The sequence below is a fragment of the Naumovozyma dairenensis genome, chromosome 6 (assembly GCF_000227115.2).
Source record: "Naumovozyma dairenensis CBS 421 chromosome 6, complete genome".
Classification (NCBI taxonomy): Eukaryota; Fungi; Ascomycota; class Saccharomycetes; order Saccharomycetales; family Saccharomycetaceae; genus Naumovozyma; species Naumovozyma dairenensis.
This window is the reverse complement of record NC_016484.1, coordinates 368,907-384,779: the sequence shown is the minus strand read 5'-3', so window position 1 is coordinate 384,779 and position 15,873 is coordinate 368,907. Positions and strand designations below refer to the sequence as shown.

The following is a 15,873-nucleotide window of genomic DNA, read 5'->3' as shown; positions in this document are numbered from 1 at the left end:
GTATTGTAAGATTAAAACTATCCCATCTGAAATATTTACATTCCTCATCATTTTCAGACACCTCCTGACAATATCTTTTCTAGTCTTGCTATCTCATCCAATGAAGTTGCTTCAGCTAACTGTTTTTTAAGTTCTTTCTTCTTCTCATCTGTCATCTTACTCACTACTAGCGTCATCATTTCAATAGATTTATCTCTATTTTGACGTCCATTTTTCGATATTCTATTCGTAAGTCGTTCCTTATGTTTCGTTGTCGTCGCTGTAGCAAGATCTCCTCCTATTTTCTTTGCCTCTTTATTAATCTTGAGTATTTCCTTTCTCTCTTCAGGAGTAACACGTGTGAAATCCAATGTCATTAAATTTGGTAATAATTTCAAAACATATTCTCTATACCCATTCAAATGACAAATTGGATTCCCCTTTAAAGTCAAATTCTTCAATGATTTAGGTGCTTTACTTAACCCATCCAATTCTTGTAATTCAGATATTCCATTATTTGCTAGAACCAAATTCTCTAAATTACATGGAAGTAGTGATCCATCAATATTAATAATTCTATTCCTAGATAAAAGTAAAGTATGCAACCATTTAAAATTCTTTACATTCCACGGTATGTTAAAGAGATCATTATTGGTCAGATCTAATACGTTGGTAGAAGGTGATAATTGTTTAAGACTTGAAGGCATGGATTCTGAATCTGTTTCTAACTGTAAATCTCGCAATATTACGCATTTATCTGTATCATATCTACCATCGAAATGGTCTACTTGGTACGAAGGGGCATCTATTATCAAACTTGGTGTGAACTTCATAGTTTGGGGGTTTATCTCACTGGTATTCCTTTGAATTTTCCTCGATTCAATGCGTTTTGTTTCTTTTAATCATCATGTTATGCCTTGCTAGTTTTCAATGTGAATATTTTTCAGTGCCCAGTTTGTAAATTTTGAAATATTCCCGGTAACTTTAAGAGCTGAAAAACATTCCATCGAGGTGATGACTAGCCTTCTTATGAAGAAACAATGGCTTTCTTTTTATAAAACCTATATATATATATATATATATATATATTGGAATGTAATTGCACCTTATTTATTTAACTAAACAATTTGCTTATTTAAGACTCTAGTAGGCCTTTGTTTTGCAAAATAACGAACAGGCAAACATACAAGAAAAAAAATAATGGTTTTCCCAAAAGATAAAGTTGATTATTCCTTATATCTGGTAACTGACTCTACCATGTTGCCAGAAGGCACCACTCTATATTCTCAGGTGGAGGCAGGTTTAAAAAATGGTGTCACATTAGTTCAGCTAAGGGAAAAGGATACTGATACCAAAATTTTCATTGAAGAAGCTATAGCTGTTCAAAAACTATGTAAAGCTTACGACGTTCCATTGATTATTAATGATCGTATTGATGTCGCTTTAGCTATAGACGCTGATGGTGTCCATGTGGGACAATCCGATATGCCAATTCCAATGGTTAGACAATTATTGGGCCCTGATAAGATTGTTGGGTGGAGTGTTGGCAAGACAAGTGAAGTGGAAACGTTGGCTCAATGGGGAACCGATATGGTTGACTATATAGGTATTGGTATGGTTTTCCCTACCGAAACAAAGAAGAATCCAAGAAAATCCCCAATGGGTCCAACTGGTGTTATCGACATATTGAATGCTCTAGAAACGACACAGGCTACTTGGTGTAGAACTGTTGCTATCGGTGGTCTGCACCCAAATAACATCCCCAGAGTTCTTTATCAGTGTGTTAGTCATAATGGTAAGAGAGCACTTGACGGTATTTCTGTTGTCAGTGATATTATGGCTTCGGATGATGCTGGCGCTTCCACGAAAATCCTTCGTGGTTTATTAGATTATTCCAAATTCGAATATATCCCACTTGACTTCTCCCATCAAGAAAATATTACATCAAAGGACATTAAAGACACCTTGAGTCAAGTACAAAAGAACCATCCATTGGTCCAACATATGACTAATAAAGTCCATCAAAATTTCGGTGCTAATGTCACTTTAGCATTAGGCTCATCTCCAATTATGTCTGAGGTCCCTTCTGAAGTGGATGAGTTGGCAAGCGTACCAAATGCCGCTCTGTTGCTCAATACTGGTAGTGTAGCACCAGTGGAAGCTCTGAAAGAAGCTGTCAGAGCTTACAATGAAAGGAAAAGACCAATCATCTTCGATCCTGTTGGATATAGCGCTACTCAAACAAGACTAACATTAAATAATACATTGTTACAATATGGTCAATACACCTGTATCAAGGGGAACTCAGGTGAGATCTTATCCTTAGCTAAATTGAATCAAGGTAAAATGAGGGGTGTAGATGCCGGGGATGATAAAGTTGATAAAGCTTTGTTAGCTCGTGCCACAAGACTAGTTGCGTTTACATACAAAACGATCGCCGTTTGTACTGGTGAATATGATTTCATTGCTGATGGTACCATGTCCAGTTCTTACAGACTAGGCCATGGTGTTGGTGAGCTTTCTGCCAATGATATCCCATGTGTCATGATTGAAGACGGGCCTATCCCATTGATGGAGAAAATTACTGCAAGTGGATGTTCCTTAGGTACCGCGATTGCTGCATTAGTGGGTGGTCTATCCCCAAATGGGATTGCCTTCAATGCAGTTGTAAGTGCCGTCCTTCTTTACAAATCTGCCGGTAAATTGGCTTCCTTGAATTGTCGCGGTAGCGGAAGCTTCCATGTTCATTTGATTGATGCGTTAGATCAATTATTTACTACAAATGATCCATCCAGTTGGACTGCGAAAGTGGAGATAGTTACTTAATAATAGTCATAAAAAATAGCGAACAAAAGGGAACACAGGAAAAGTACAGTCTGTTGATAGAACAAGCACGTTATAGAGATTCACGAATAAATAAATAAATAAATAAAATAAATAAAAAAGTATGAACAAAGTACCTTAAAGTTAGAATGAATATTTACACGGCTCATTCCCTGATAAAAGGTCTTAAGGGTCCTGAGTTGACCAATTAATTTGTATAAGACAATTTACTTCTTTCACTTGGTAGAATATTTGGATTCTTATCCAAATTTTCATAATGTTGTATGACCTTTTCTTTCATGACAGCTTCTTCATTTGATGTCAATATTTCAACAGTTTCATTAATTGGAACAAACTTGAATTTACCAGTGGCAAATTCTCTATCAGATAATTGGTTCAAGACGTATAATTGTGAACGTACATACCTCACCATCGCCTCTAGATGAACCATATCAATATCCTTCCTACCAGCGAATAAATTTCTCCATAAGGCAGTTGCCAAAGTAGCATCATCTGTGAAAAACCCTTCATCATATGCAAATACAGCCCCTCTTAATTGGGAATTGAAATCTTTCAAATATTGATCTACAATCCTTCCTGAATTGACTTTCATTTCTTCAAAAAGTCTCAATTCTATATCTGCGAAAGTTCTATCTACCAATTTTTGTTGATAATTCCTCCCGTATTTGAATGGCATGGCTCTCATTCTAACAAATAACATCCATTCATGTAATATAGTGATTTGAAACCATTGTGAGAAAGTTCTTGGTAAATTCAAATCTTCATAGAAAAATTTAGCTGAATTAGATAATGGTTCATCTTCAAATTGTAAACCTTGCTCTTTACAAATATTATAAAAGTATGAACCTGCAACGGGACCTGCCCTAATCTTATCCATGTCTAGATTAAACTTGCTAATCACAAACTCACCTAAGGCTTCTTTCCATTTTGGTAATTGGTATTGTTTAGATTCATACTTAGAATGGGCCAATGGATTCAACTTAGCTGCTTGTTTAACCGCAGCATTAGTAGGGATACTTTGATCTGGCTCTTTCAAATGTGACTTGGAGACAATACCCTCTGGAGAGTCCCTTGAAATTGATCGTGTGGACTGCAGACGTTTGTGTAATGTACAGTTTAGCCAATCAGGTTGTAATGGTCGGTTATATAAGGAGCCTAGTCCTTTACCTTTAATTATGGAAGTTCGATTTTTCAATAATATCTCTTTCAGCATTTAATTAGTTGTGTGTCAAATCTGTAAACACTTGTAGCAATGGCAGCAATACTAAGAGTGATGCTATGGTTGCGTTTCTGAGTTTAACTCCAAGGCAATAGCCTGACGATCAAAATATGTTGATGAAAGAGGGTCCTACTAGCATAGGCTACTATACTTTGAAGCATAAAGATCCTCTATTAGAGCGCATACCCTTCTCCGCGCGGTGGAAGTAACTTTCTTTACATATATATTTTCTCAACGGACGTATATACGTAGACTATTTCGAACTTGATTACCAACACCTTGTCCCTGCATTGACCAAATTTATCACACTAGGCTGCTGTATTCTACTGTAAAACCTGTGCAAAATAGATCGTTACTTGTATATTTTCAAAAACTCAACGACGGTTATCAATATTACATGTATATCTTAAATAATTCTAGAGTTGGGTATATGATTCATATATAACCGTAGCAAAAATCGGTACAATACTACTCTGAGATACATATCGACGTTGCATACAGTTTATCATACAGTAACAGTAGTGGATGACGACAATTATCTCCTGTTATGAAGAGAGTGATTTCGAAGATGCCCAATTATATGTCTTCATGGAGCGGGGAGACTTTCCTTGTTTAAAGTGTCACGTATTTCTGTAATTTTATCTCGATATAACCCCTCAAAATCGATGGCTTCGGTCGATTCTGCCAAATCATTCTTCCAATTCCTGACAATCTCCATTTTAGAATGATTTCTCTTATTTAGTAAATCAGTCAAAATTCTCTTCTGATTTAGCAGTTTCTTATTACACACAGTCAATATATCATCCGTATCTTCCTCAATCTTCATAGTAACATCTGGTAAATGATATTTAAGTGTCCGGAACTGATCCAGAAGTAAAGTATTGTTCTGCTCTTCTAATTTCTTCACTATATTATAGATCTTCCTAGTGACTTTTGTATTGTTCAATTCAAGAATTTCCCTTGCTGTTTCGACTAGATCCTCCTCCTTCCGTATTGGTCGTTCGACAGTATTGAATGTATCTTCTTTGGGAACAGGAGTGGCCTCTCCCTTAGCTTTCGCACTATTAGCAAGATAATATTCTACTTCTGAGGTGCTTAATTCGTATTTTTGCAGACCTTGTATAATCATATCTTCGATTGGATCGAGATATGCTGAGCCAGATATCTTTTCTCTTGAAATATATGCTTCGGTGATAGAGCCATGCATTATGCCAATATTTTTAAGTAGTTTACTCTCTCTATGACCCCATTGATCTAACCAATCTACCAACGCTCTAACATCTTCTAAAGTGTCAATACAATACCAATCGTCTCGGGATAACAATAACATACCGGGAGACTCATCCAAAACTTTCCTTTGAATCGGTGTAAGCAGATCAGAACGGGTACAGATGTTTTTATCATTTAGTAATTCGACCTCAATATCGTTATCTACTTGATAATAATGGTGGTTATCTCCTTCATATAGATTGAAAACAATTTTAGTAGCTTCAACCTTATCAACTTCTCGTGCAATTTTACTCCACCTAGCTATATCATTATCGGAGATATCTAAAAGCAGTCTCGCAGTTTCCGCAGAAGGCCCTTGGATCCAAATTCTGCCAGAATTATATCCAAGTTGTTCCGAAGATTTACCGTATTGATTTCCGTTAAATTCAAACCAATAATATGAGTTACCATACCTATCCGAACCTAAAGGAAGTAACTTATCAATATTATTCTTTATCAACTCTTGGGAAATATAGTCTTCATTCCATTCTAATTTTTTGAGTTTTGATTGTTGTGCAATGATTTGCTCTTCATGATCTTGCAAGAAAGCTTCAAGGTTTTCTTTCGACATACTATTTAAAACAACCGGGCTTGTACCCTCCGTTCTTACTTTATTCGGATCATTAGAAGAAACAAGTATATTATATGTATGCTTATCCAAATTGACACCTAACGGCAGATCCGGTGTTTTCGAATGCGTAGCAAGATCTCGTACTATGACTATAGGTTTCTTAACATTGGTATCTTTATCCAACTGTCCATTGGGGTTTTCACTTCCAATTTGATTATTCGTCACAGTTAATTGTTCTTGTATATTCTTGTGTTCAGGTTTACCTTTCTCGGCAACGTTTTCCTTATATTCATTATACCTCTTCTCTAAATCTGTAAAAGTAAGGCGAAGGTCAGTTAATTTCATTGAAGCTGCTAATAAGTTTTTTTTGTTCCTACTTTGTTCATAGCGAAGCTCGTTACAAAACCCAACCGAACTATCGATTATTTTCTTTAAATCAGAAGAAAAGTTAGCAACAATGTCCATTAAAACCCATAGGATGTCAATTTTCTCAGCATAGGTCAAAGTTTTACAAAAATTCTTGTATAGTTGTCTATGTAAGATGGCAATTGATATATTTGGAGGAATCACCTTTTCGGTAAAGTTACGAACAATCTCCGTGTAAGTAGAAATATGCATACTATCTTGAAGTACACCTATGAGACTAATCAACCAATATCCACCATTGAATTGTCTTTTCTGTAATCTTTCCGCCCAATTAATATTTCTATAGTTTAATACTTTATTCAAATTATCATCAATCGCTTTGAAAGCATCTTCTTTTTCTCTCCTCTTTTTCTCGTCAAGATTTTCCTCGTTACCATCATGCCATTCAGGTGCTACTAAACAACGCCACTTACCATTCTCATCTGTAAACATACATAGTAATCGAATAAATACCTCCACGAGCAGATTCGTACCAGTCTTATTGACGTCAAAAAAAAAATCCTCGTCGGGTTCAGTATCATCTTTATATATTGAATAATGAACTTTATCAGTGTTTCTTGATAGAATCCAGTCTCTTATGGCTGGATTAGTCTTAAAATCACTGATTTCCAGATCCTTCTCAGCATAACTATCCTTTGATAACACCGAGGCAGCACCTTCCTGTCCTGCACTTACTGGATTCTTTGAATCACGAATTTCAATAGACACTATTTCATCATTTAGTTGTAAATAATTAGTGCATTTTATTGAAGTCACTAAATCATCTAAACTGAAAGGTGATAATTTTAGAATTGGTCCAAAATTTCCAAGAAATTGATAAGTTTGTAGTAGCTTACCCATAATATTTGACGGTAAAGATGAAGAAACAGGTCTATATTCTAAATGCTTATCAGAATAATGATATAATCTTTTAAAAAACGTTGGAGGTCCTAGATAAGGTAACTGTAAGTCATCAATGACATTTTCAATATTGTGAAGCATTTCTTGCACCTTTTTGCTGGTTTTTATGCTCATAATTGCATCATGTGAGTAGTCAACAGGCAGTGTTGATTCTTTGACTAGGGCTGAAAATGTATTCGATGAATCTGACAGAGGTAGCTTATTTACAACTGCAGAGCCATCAACTTCGGCCACTTTTGTTTGCTTTCTTGTCGATAATTGTTCTGGAGATACGAGATCGGTTTGAGAATGTAACCTTTTCTTTAGAGAGAGATTTGAATTAACATGATGTGATAAAGGCATGTCTTCTGTTAATGATATGCCGTTTTTATCTTCAATATGTGTCCCACCCTTAGGATTATCTTTGTTTGTCGTTCCAGCTGCTCCCTTTCCAGAAACTTCCTGTTCAGTTAGTTCTGTTTCTATTTCTCTTTCTAATTCAAGATCTGTTTCCGTTAATGGACCTGGGCAACGGTTCACCGTTAAGTTATAAACTTTCAAGTATTGGTCTTTGATACGAAACATACATTTATCCTTTTTTTGTTCTCTTATAGCAATATGATTCGTGAAAGTTCTCAAAAGGTATGTCGTCAGCAGAGTGGATCTTCGGTATATTTGAGTATGATCAACTACAAAAGCTTTGTTTTCATCCGTTTTGATATCCAGTGCAATTAAATATTTGCTATATTCTGGAATGAGAAGTTCATTAGTTGTGGGATCTATAAGGGCTTCAAATGTTCTCTTTTCTTTAATCAAATAAGCTGCATCTGCATTGATTTCAGTTGCTTGCATATAGTTTTTCTTCAGGAATATGTGTTCTCCTGTGAAAAACTCGTGTTTACATTTGAGAAGTATAACTTCGATCAAATCATCAATACTTTTAAATTCACTCAAATGTATATATGCAGCTACTTGTCTTTCCATAAATTTCGGAAATTTTTCATGTAGATTATCCAATTGGAGTTTCTCAGATCGTTTTGCTTCAAAATAAGTTAGATTCGATGTTCCTGTTGTTTCGCATGTAAATATAGGTTTGGAATAGAATTCTTGTCTTTTGGCGTAGTTAATATAATTCGTGAACCATTCACCAGTTTGTTCGATGTACCAAACATCTTTATCATCTAGTTTAGCGGGTAAAGGTTTTAGTTCCTGTATCTCAACGGGTTTGCCTTTATATAATACCATGGTAATGTTTCTATTTCTTTGTAAGTACCCCCATCAATTTAATCTCGAACTGAGGAATTGCTTTTACGTATCTTATTTTTGGAGAAGGTCTTCTCTTAACAAGACTTTGTTTATCTAAAAATCAAGAAACAACAATTTCGTTATTACAGATTTTAACAAAAACGTACACAATTTTCTAAATTCAAAAAAAAAAAAAAACAAAGTTTAGCTTTTCAAGAAGAGCAAAAACGAACGTTCTCTAATTAAATAAATCAGCTATGTAAATGCACAGCATATATTGAGCCATGGCCGTGTTCCACAGATTTTTTTTTATTCTATTATTTCTTCCTATGACTCGGGAATACGTCTAGAATACTACAGGTTACTAAATATATGCAGACAATAATATTCAAAGCAGAGTTTACATAATTCCTACACTACTTGATTAGAATAACTGTGATTAAAGAAATATCTCAATGGTGTACATATTAGTTCCCGCCAAGCCCGTTCCGTTTGATTTTCTTGCCTATTCAAACAATAACGATAAGATTCCAATAATTAACATTTTTCCCTTTTTAATAAATGAAAAAATATAAGAGAGCAATAAAAGTAAGATACGAACAAAAAACTCCCTTCTTAGTTCGCGATATTTTTATCGAATGCTTCCAGACACCTAATGATAGGTCCAGAAGCTTGAAAAGTAACGTTTTTCTTTCTAATTGGCATTTGAAGTCTCTCCCAATTTTTTTTTTTTAGGAAACCTTCACCCGTAGTACATACAAACACTACAGTAAAAATATTTGATAAAGTTAATTATAAATAATATTAGAAGGGAGTTGGACATCCCTTGAATGAGGCCAAACTTCCAACGCTATTTAATGGGAATTTGGGGTATATTAACAAGAAACGTCATATACAATTTTTAGTAAGCTCTAATATTGTCTCGCCTGGAGTGTTATGAAATCCCGATTATTCAATTCAAAACATCTCTTCCCTTAGTAGAAGAATGGCAACTGAAATAAGTTTCTAGAAGCTTCCATTAACTTTTCTCCTTGAAAATCTCTTTTCAATTTACCCCTTGAAAGGCTTTGAAAAATAGCAGCAGTATTCAATACGGACTTCCACATACATACAGTAGGAAATTATATAGTTATCTCAATGCAGTGCTCATCGCCTATCACTCTCGGCTCGAGAAGTCCTCCCGTTGTTCTTGTCTTCTCCCACGGACCAACCGGGTGAAGCCCCTTATGTAATTATTATTTTTCCCATATCCGCGCTTAAGTCGCACGCCAGGGAGGAGTCCGCCTAACAGACCCCGTTTTCGGTCGGAACAGAGAAGGAAGTCGAGCCATTTTGGATTTTCGGACTTCTCTATGATAACATTCTTATGTAAGGGGCCTTTTTACTAATTAAGGTGGGCTTTTAGCTAGATGCCATTGCCAAGGATCTACAGAAAGTATCAAGCTTACACAAGAAGCCTCATGCCCTCTATAGATAACAAGGAGTTTGAGTGAAATTATTGATAGGACATAGGCACACAACTCACAAATTGGAGATGAGTTATTTGTTAGTTATCCGAATAAGGGCAATGTCTAGTTTATTCGAGGAGTCTTCCCCAGCTTTCTTCTTACGTAATTGAAAATATCAGAGATTACTTCAGATCCCCTTGGCTCTCTCTTCCTTATGATTTTGCAAAATATATATAAGTCACATAAAACTTTTTCTTTTATTATTTATTTTCCAATTTATTACAATAGTTTTTTTTATTTCAAAGTAAAACATCACAAAACAATACAATTGAAAAGTCTTTAATCAAAACACATTTGCATTCAAACTTTTACACAAAGAACTAAAACAAAAACAAACTAAAGAAAAAAAAACTTTCGAGTTTAACAAAGAAATTACAACAAAAAAACCAATTTTTTATAATGAATTCAACGTTATCAAATTTTGTTATGCGTGCAGGTAACCATGCTATAAGATCGAACCCTGCAAAAGATATTGATTTCCACTTGACAGCTCAAGGTTCAGATTGGTTATGGGCAGCCTTTTCGATATTTGGTTGCTTCTTAGTCGTTTACCTAGCTTTATTCTTCATAGCAGAAATGAAAGGATCTACTTTATCAAGATATACAGTTGGTGCTGCTTTATTAATATCATTATTTGAATTCTTTGCTTATTTCACATACGCTTCTAACTTGGGTTGGACTGGTATTCAAGCTGAATTCAATCATATACACGTGGATCCAAGTATTACAGGTGAAACTCCTGGTGTTAGACAAATTTTCTACTCTAAATATGTCTCATTATTCTTATCATGGCCTGCATTATTATTCTTAATTGAATTGACTAACATTTCAATTACAGAAGAAAACAAAGTTGACGATTTATCAGCTATGGAATTGATTCATTCATTACTATTACAAATGATAGCTACTGAATCATGGGTCGTTGCTTTATTAATCGGTGCCTTAATTAGATCTACTTATAAATGGGGTTACTGGGTCTTCGGTGCTGTCGCAATGTTAATTGTTCAATTCGTTCAATTTAAACGTCAATTTATTACTTTGAGAATTAGAGGTGTCACAGCCGGTATGGAAATGTTAACCATGTGTATTGTTTGGTTATATTTCATTTGTTGGGGTGTCTCTGAAGGTGGTAATAAGATTCAACCAGATAGTGAAGCTGTTTTCTTTGGTATCTTAGATGTCTGTATCTTCGCAATCTTACCAGCTTATTTATTATTTATTGCTAAACGTTACGGTAAGATGCCAGCATTGTCATTACATATGAATAATAAGTTCCATTTGAAACATCATGATGAAGAAGAAGATGAAACTGAAGTGAAAAACGTTCATGAGGATTCTCCAAGAGCATCTGGTGAAACTCAAATTCCTCAACAAGAACAAGAAACTGAAGAAACCAACCAATCCTAATTTTAGTCGGTAGAGGTTTTTCCGCTTTTACTTTTAAGAAACCACCCATTTTTATTAAAATAGAACAAACATGAATTATGTTTGCGTCTTCTTTACTTAATATTTAACGACTTAATCTTTAATACATAATTTTATATAATAAATATTCAATTTAAAAATCACTACTTAAGTTTAAAATTTCTATTGTATAAATCTTAGGGGTTTATATAGAACGTTATAAAAATATTAAAGGAATTATTATTGATGAAGTTATAATTGAAAAATTAGTTAAACTTTAGAGATGATGGTTTTGACAAAAATGGCAGTTCTACCCATTGGTTGAACTTTTCGAAAAGAGAGATCATGGTGCAAGGTTTTGCTTTCCACATTTTTGACAGGAAAACAAGCGAACGTGTTTTTTTCAGTTGTTTTCACCTTATCCATTTTTGTTGTAGTAATTATAATGACATTAGCAATTTCTGGTAAATGTTGAATGGCTGATCTTCTTATCTCTGTATTTGAATTTATGAGTCAGAGAAGGTTTCAGGTAAAAGAAAACTAATCTATTTTCTGACATCAAAATTGTCTATAGCTTTCCACCTTTTAGCAATTTTTGTGTGACGCAAAAATTGTTTTCGCCAAATCCATCCGGGTAACACCATCTGGAAAATTTTTCTAAGAAAAGTAATAAGCTCATCTCATCTCATCTCATCTCATCTCATTTCAAATAAGTTAGTAGATCCAGTTTATACTTCTCAGAAAAAAAAATTACCTTTTAAATCGTCTAATAAATCATTTTCCATAAAACCAAAATATAACCATTCCCTCACGATGGAGCAATCAAATAAAGCACATCGTAAGACGAAAGAGAAGAACACAGCCAAGAAGAAACTTCATACGCAAGGTCATAATGCCAAGGCCTTTGCTGTTTCTGCTCCAGGTAAGTTGGCTCGTACCATGCAAAGATCCAGTGATGTAAATGAAAGGAAATTGCATGTACCTATGGTTGATCGTACTCCAGATGATGATCCTCCACCATTTATCGTCAGTGTGGTAGGTCCACCGGGAACCGGTAAGACTACTTTGATTAAATCTCTAATTAGAAGGATGACTAAATCCACCTTGAATGAAATTAATGGTCCTATAACAGTTGTCTCAGGGAAACATAGAAGGTTAACCATTTTGGAATGTCCTGCTAATGATTTGAATTCAATGATTGACGTAGCAAAAGTATCTGATTTAGTCCTGCTAATGATTGACGGTAATTTTGGATTTGAAATGGAAACCATGGAATTCTTAAATTTAGCTCAACATCATGGTATGCCAAGAGTGCTTGGTGTTGCAACACATTTAGATCTTTTCAAGTCTCAATCTACTTTAAGAGCCACTAAGAAAAGGTTAAAGCATAGATTTTGGACTGAAGTTTATCAAGGTGCCAAACTATTTTATTTATCTGGTGTTATTAATGGTAGATATCCTGATCGTGAAATTTTAAATTTATCAAGATTTATTTCGGTAATGAAATTTAGACCATTAAAATGGAGAAATGAACATCCTTATTTATTAGCTGATAGAATAACTGATTTAACTCATCCTGAATTAATTGAAACTCAAGGGAAACAAATCGATCGTAAAGTGGCGTTATACGGGTTCTTACATGGTACTCCCTTATCAACCATATCAGGAACTAAGGTTCATATTGCTGGGGTAGGTGATTTCCCTATATCACAAATTGAAAAATTACCAGATCCATGCCCAACTCCATATTTCCAACAAAAGATAGATGATTATGAACGTGAAAAGTTAAAACAAGAACTAGCAGCTAATGGTGAGGCCTCTACCGCATCTACCACTAGAAGACGTAAAAGGTTAGATGATAAGGATAAATTGATTTATGCTCCAATGTCTGACGTTGGTGGTGTGCTCATGGATAAAGATGCTGTTTATATTGATGTTGGTAGGAAAAATGAAGGCGAAAGTTTTGTTCCAGGTCAAGAAAAGGGTGAAGGTGAGAAACTAGTCACTGGTTTACAATCTGCTGAAATGAGTCTTGCTGGGAATTTCGACGGTGTCGGATTAAAATTATTCAGTAATAGTACTGAATTACATGAAGTAGCTGATGATGCACAAGAGGACGAAACTGAAGATAGGGATGCCTCACAAAATCAAGGTAGACATTCCCTAAGAAATCCAAAACTTTATGGGAAGTCCATTCAAGAAGATGATGAAGATATTGATAACTTACCAAGCGATGACGAGAATGAACAAGATTACAATGACGATGATGATGAAGAAAACCATAGAAATCCAAGAATGGTTGAAATTGATTTTAAGACCGATAGAAACAATGAAAAACTATCGGTGGAAACGGATTCGGAATTTGAGTTAGATGATGCTGATGAAACAAATTGGGAAGCCTCTGCTGCAAGTAAGTTAAATGGTACTATTAATCGTCGTAGAAAGTGGGATATTGGTAAATTGATTTATATGGATAATATATCTGCAAAGGATTGTATTAGGAGATGGAGAGGTGAAGATAATGAAAAGGAAGAGGGAAGCGATATTGAAGCTGAAGAAGACGAAGATTTTTTTAGCAAGAAAGATGGCGTTAATGATAAATCATCTCCTGACTACCAGGCGGATTTAGAGAAATTTGTTCCATATTTTGACACATTAGAAAAATTAATGAGTAAGTGGTCTAATGTTGATGCCATTCAAAATCGTTTCATTGGGGCTAATATTAAAAAATCTAAAACCAAATGTGGAGAAAATGTGGACGACGAAGAAGAAGAAGGTGATGATGACGAAGAATTATATGGTGATTTCGAAGACTTAGAAAATGAAGGGGAGGAAGTAAATGGATTGAATGAAACCAAATCTAACGACGATAACGATGAAGAAAATTCAAGTGATAATTCATTCACAAATTTTGAGGAGGAAGAAAAAAAAGACTTAACTACCGAGCAAGAACGTGAATTGAATGCTTCTAAGAAGGAAAAATTGCGTTTACAATTCGAAATGGAGGAAGGTGAAAATTTCAAAGAAGATGATCCAGATAATGAATATGATACATGGTATGAATTACAAAAGGCCAAGATAGCGAAACAACTAGAAATTAATAATGCGGAATTACAAGAAATGACACCAGAACAACGTCAAAGAATTGAAGGGTTCAAAGCAGGTTCATATGTTCGTATTGTTTTTGATAATGTTCCAATGGAATTCATTGAAAACTTTGATCCTAAATATCCTGTCATTATGGGTGGACTTTTACCTACAGAAATGAAATTTGGTATTGTTAATGCCAGATTAAGAAGACATCGTTGGCATAAAAAGATCTTAAAGAGTAATGATCCTTTAGTCTTGTCATTAGGATGGAGAAGATTTCAAACGCTACCTATCTATACAACAAGTGATTCTAGAACAAGAACAAGAATGTTGAAATATACACCTGAACACACATTTTGTAATGCAAGTTTCTTTGGTCCATTATGTTCACCTAACACACCATTTTGTGGCGTTCAAATTGTTGCCAATAGTGATACTGGTGGTGGATTTAGAATTTCTGCCACTGGTATTGTGGAAGAAATCGACGTTAATGTTGAAATTGTTAAAAAACTTAAATTAGTTGGGTTCCCATATAAGATTTTCAAAAATACAGCATTCATTAAAGATATGTTTTCTAGTGCTATGGAAGTTGCTAGATTTGAAGGTGCACAAATTAAGACAGTGTCTGGTATTCGTGGTGAAATTAAGAGAGCTTTGTCCAAACCGGAGGGTCATTTCAGAGCCGCATTTGAAGATAAGATTTTAATGAGTGATATTGTTGTGTTAAGGTCATGGTACCCTGTGACGATTAAAAGGTTTTATAACCCTGTTACCTCGTTGTTATTAAAAGAGAAGACAGAATGGAAAGGTGTAAGATTGACAGGACAAATTAGAGCAGCAAAGAGTATTGAGACTCCAGTGAATAATGACAGTGCATATAAGAAGATTGAGCGTGTTGAAAGACATTTCCATGGGTTGAAAGTTCCTAAAGCTGTTCAAAAAGATCTACCATTTAAATCTCAAATCCATCAAATGAAACCACAAAAGAAGAAGACATATATGCAAAAGCGAGCAGTTGTTCTTGGTGGAGAAGAAAAGAAGGCACGTTCTTTTATGCAAAAAGTGTTGACAGTTTCTAAAGCTAAAGATGAAAAGAAGAAGGCTAAGAAGGCAGATCAACGTAAGGAAAGATTAAAAAGACTAGCTAAGGCAGAAGAAGAGAAAACTCAAAAGGATAAAGAAAAGAAGAAGGAGTATTTCGCTAAACATGGTAAGAAAAGACCGATGTCAACAGATGGCGGAGATGAGGCACCACGTCGTAAGTCAAGGAGATAGTATGACTTTTATAGAATTGTATACGTACTTAAAACTTTAATTTAAAAACAAAATATTAGATATTCAAGAGACTATTGGGCTTTCCTTCATTATTCGATATATAAGGTTAGTCTAGTCTGGTAAAAAAATTTTACCTATAGAAATATAGTACTGTGATGTGTATG

At 34.8% G+C, this 15,873-nt stretch overlaps 6 protein-coding genes across 6 annotated transcripts; 3 read left to right on the top strand and 3 right to left on the bottom strand.

Moving 5' to 3' along the window:
- Positions 1-53: 53 nt before the first annotated feature.
- On the bottom strand, positions 54-812 carry LEA1 (U2 snRNP complex subunit LEA1; the record flags this gene model as incomplete). Its single annotated transcript, XM_003670669.1, has 1 exon — positions 54-812. One exon carries the CDS (start codon positions 810-812, stop codon positions 54-56), a length of 759 nt encoding a protein of 252 aa, XP_003670717.1.
- Positions 813-1,179: 367 nt separating this feature from the next.
- Positions 1,180-2,805, top strand: THI6 (bifunctional hydroxyethylthiazole kinase/thiamine-phosphate diphosphorylase; the record flags this gene model as incomplete). Its single annotated transcript, XM_003670668.1, has 1 exon — positions 1,180-2,805. The coding sequence occupies one exon, from the start codon at positions 1,180-1,182 to the stop codon at positions 2,803-2,805; it is 1,626 nt and encodes a 541-aa protein (XP_003670716.1).
- A 205-nt stretch (positions 2,806-3,010) lies between these two features.
- Positions 3,011-4,036, bottom strand: CBP3 (Cbp3p; the record flags this gene model as incomplete). Its single annotated transcript, XM_003670667.1, has 1 exon — positions 3,011-4,036. One exon carries the CDS (start codon positions 4,034-4,036, stop codon positions 3,011-3,013), a length of 1,026 nt encoding a protein of 341 aa, XP_003670715.1.
- A 592-nt stretch (positions 4,037-4,628) lies between these two features.
- NDAI0F01520 (uncharacterized protein) lies at positions 4,629-8,432 on the bottom strand (the record flags this gene model as incomplete). Its single annotated transcript, XM_003670666.1, has 1 exon — positions 4,629-8,432. The coding sequence occupies one exon, from the start codon at positions 8,430-8,432 to the stop codon at positions 4,629-4,631; it is 3,804 nt and encodes a 1,267-aa protein (XP_003670714.1).
- A 1,907-nt stretch (positions 8,433-10,339) lies between these two features.
- On the top strand, positions 10,340-11,347 carry NDAI0F01510 (opsin family protein; the record flags this gene model as incomplete). Its single annotated transcript, XM_003670665.1, has 1 exon — positions 10,340-11,347. One exon carries the CDS (start codon positions 10,340-10,342, stop codon positions 11,345-11,347), a length of 1,008 nt encoding a protein of 335 aa, XP_003670713.1.
- An 810-nt stretch (positions 11,348-12,157) lies between these two features.
- BMS1 (GTPase BMS1) lies at positions 12,158-15,709 on the top strand (the record flags this gene model as incomplete). Its single annotated transcript, XM_003670664.1, has 1 exon — positions 12,158-15,709. One exon carries the CDS (start codon positions 12,158-12,160, stop codon positions 15,707-15,709), a length of 3,552 nt encoding a protein of 1,183 aa, XP_003670712.1.
- Between the last annotated feature and the right edge of the window lie 164 nt (positions 15,710-15,873).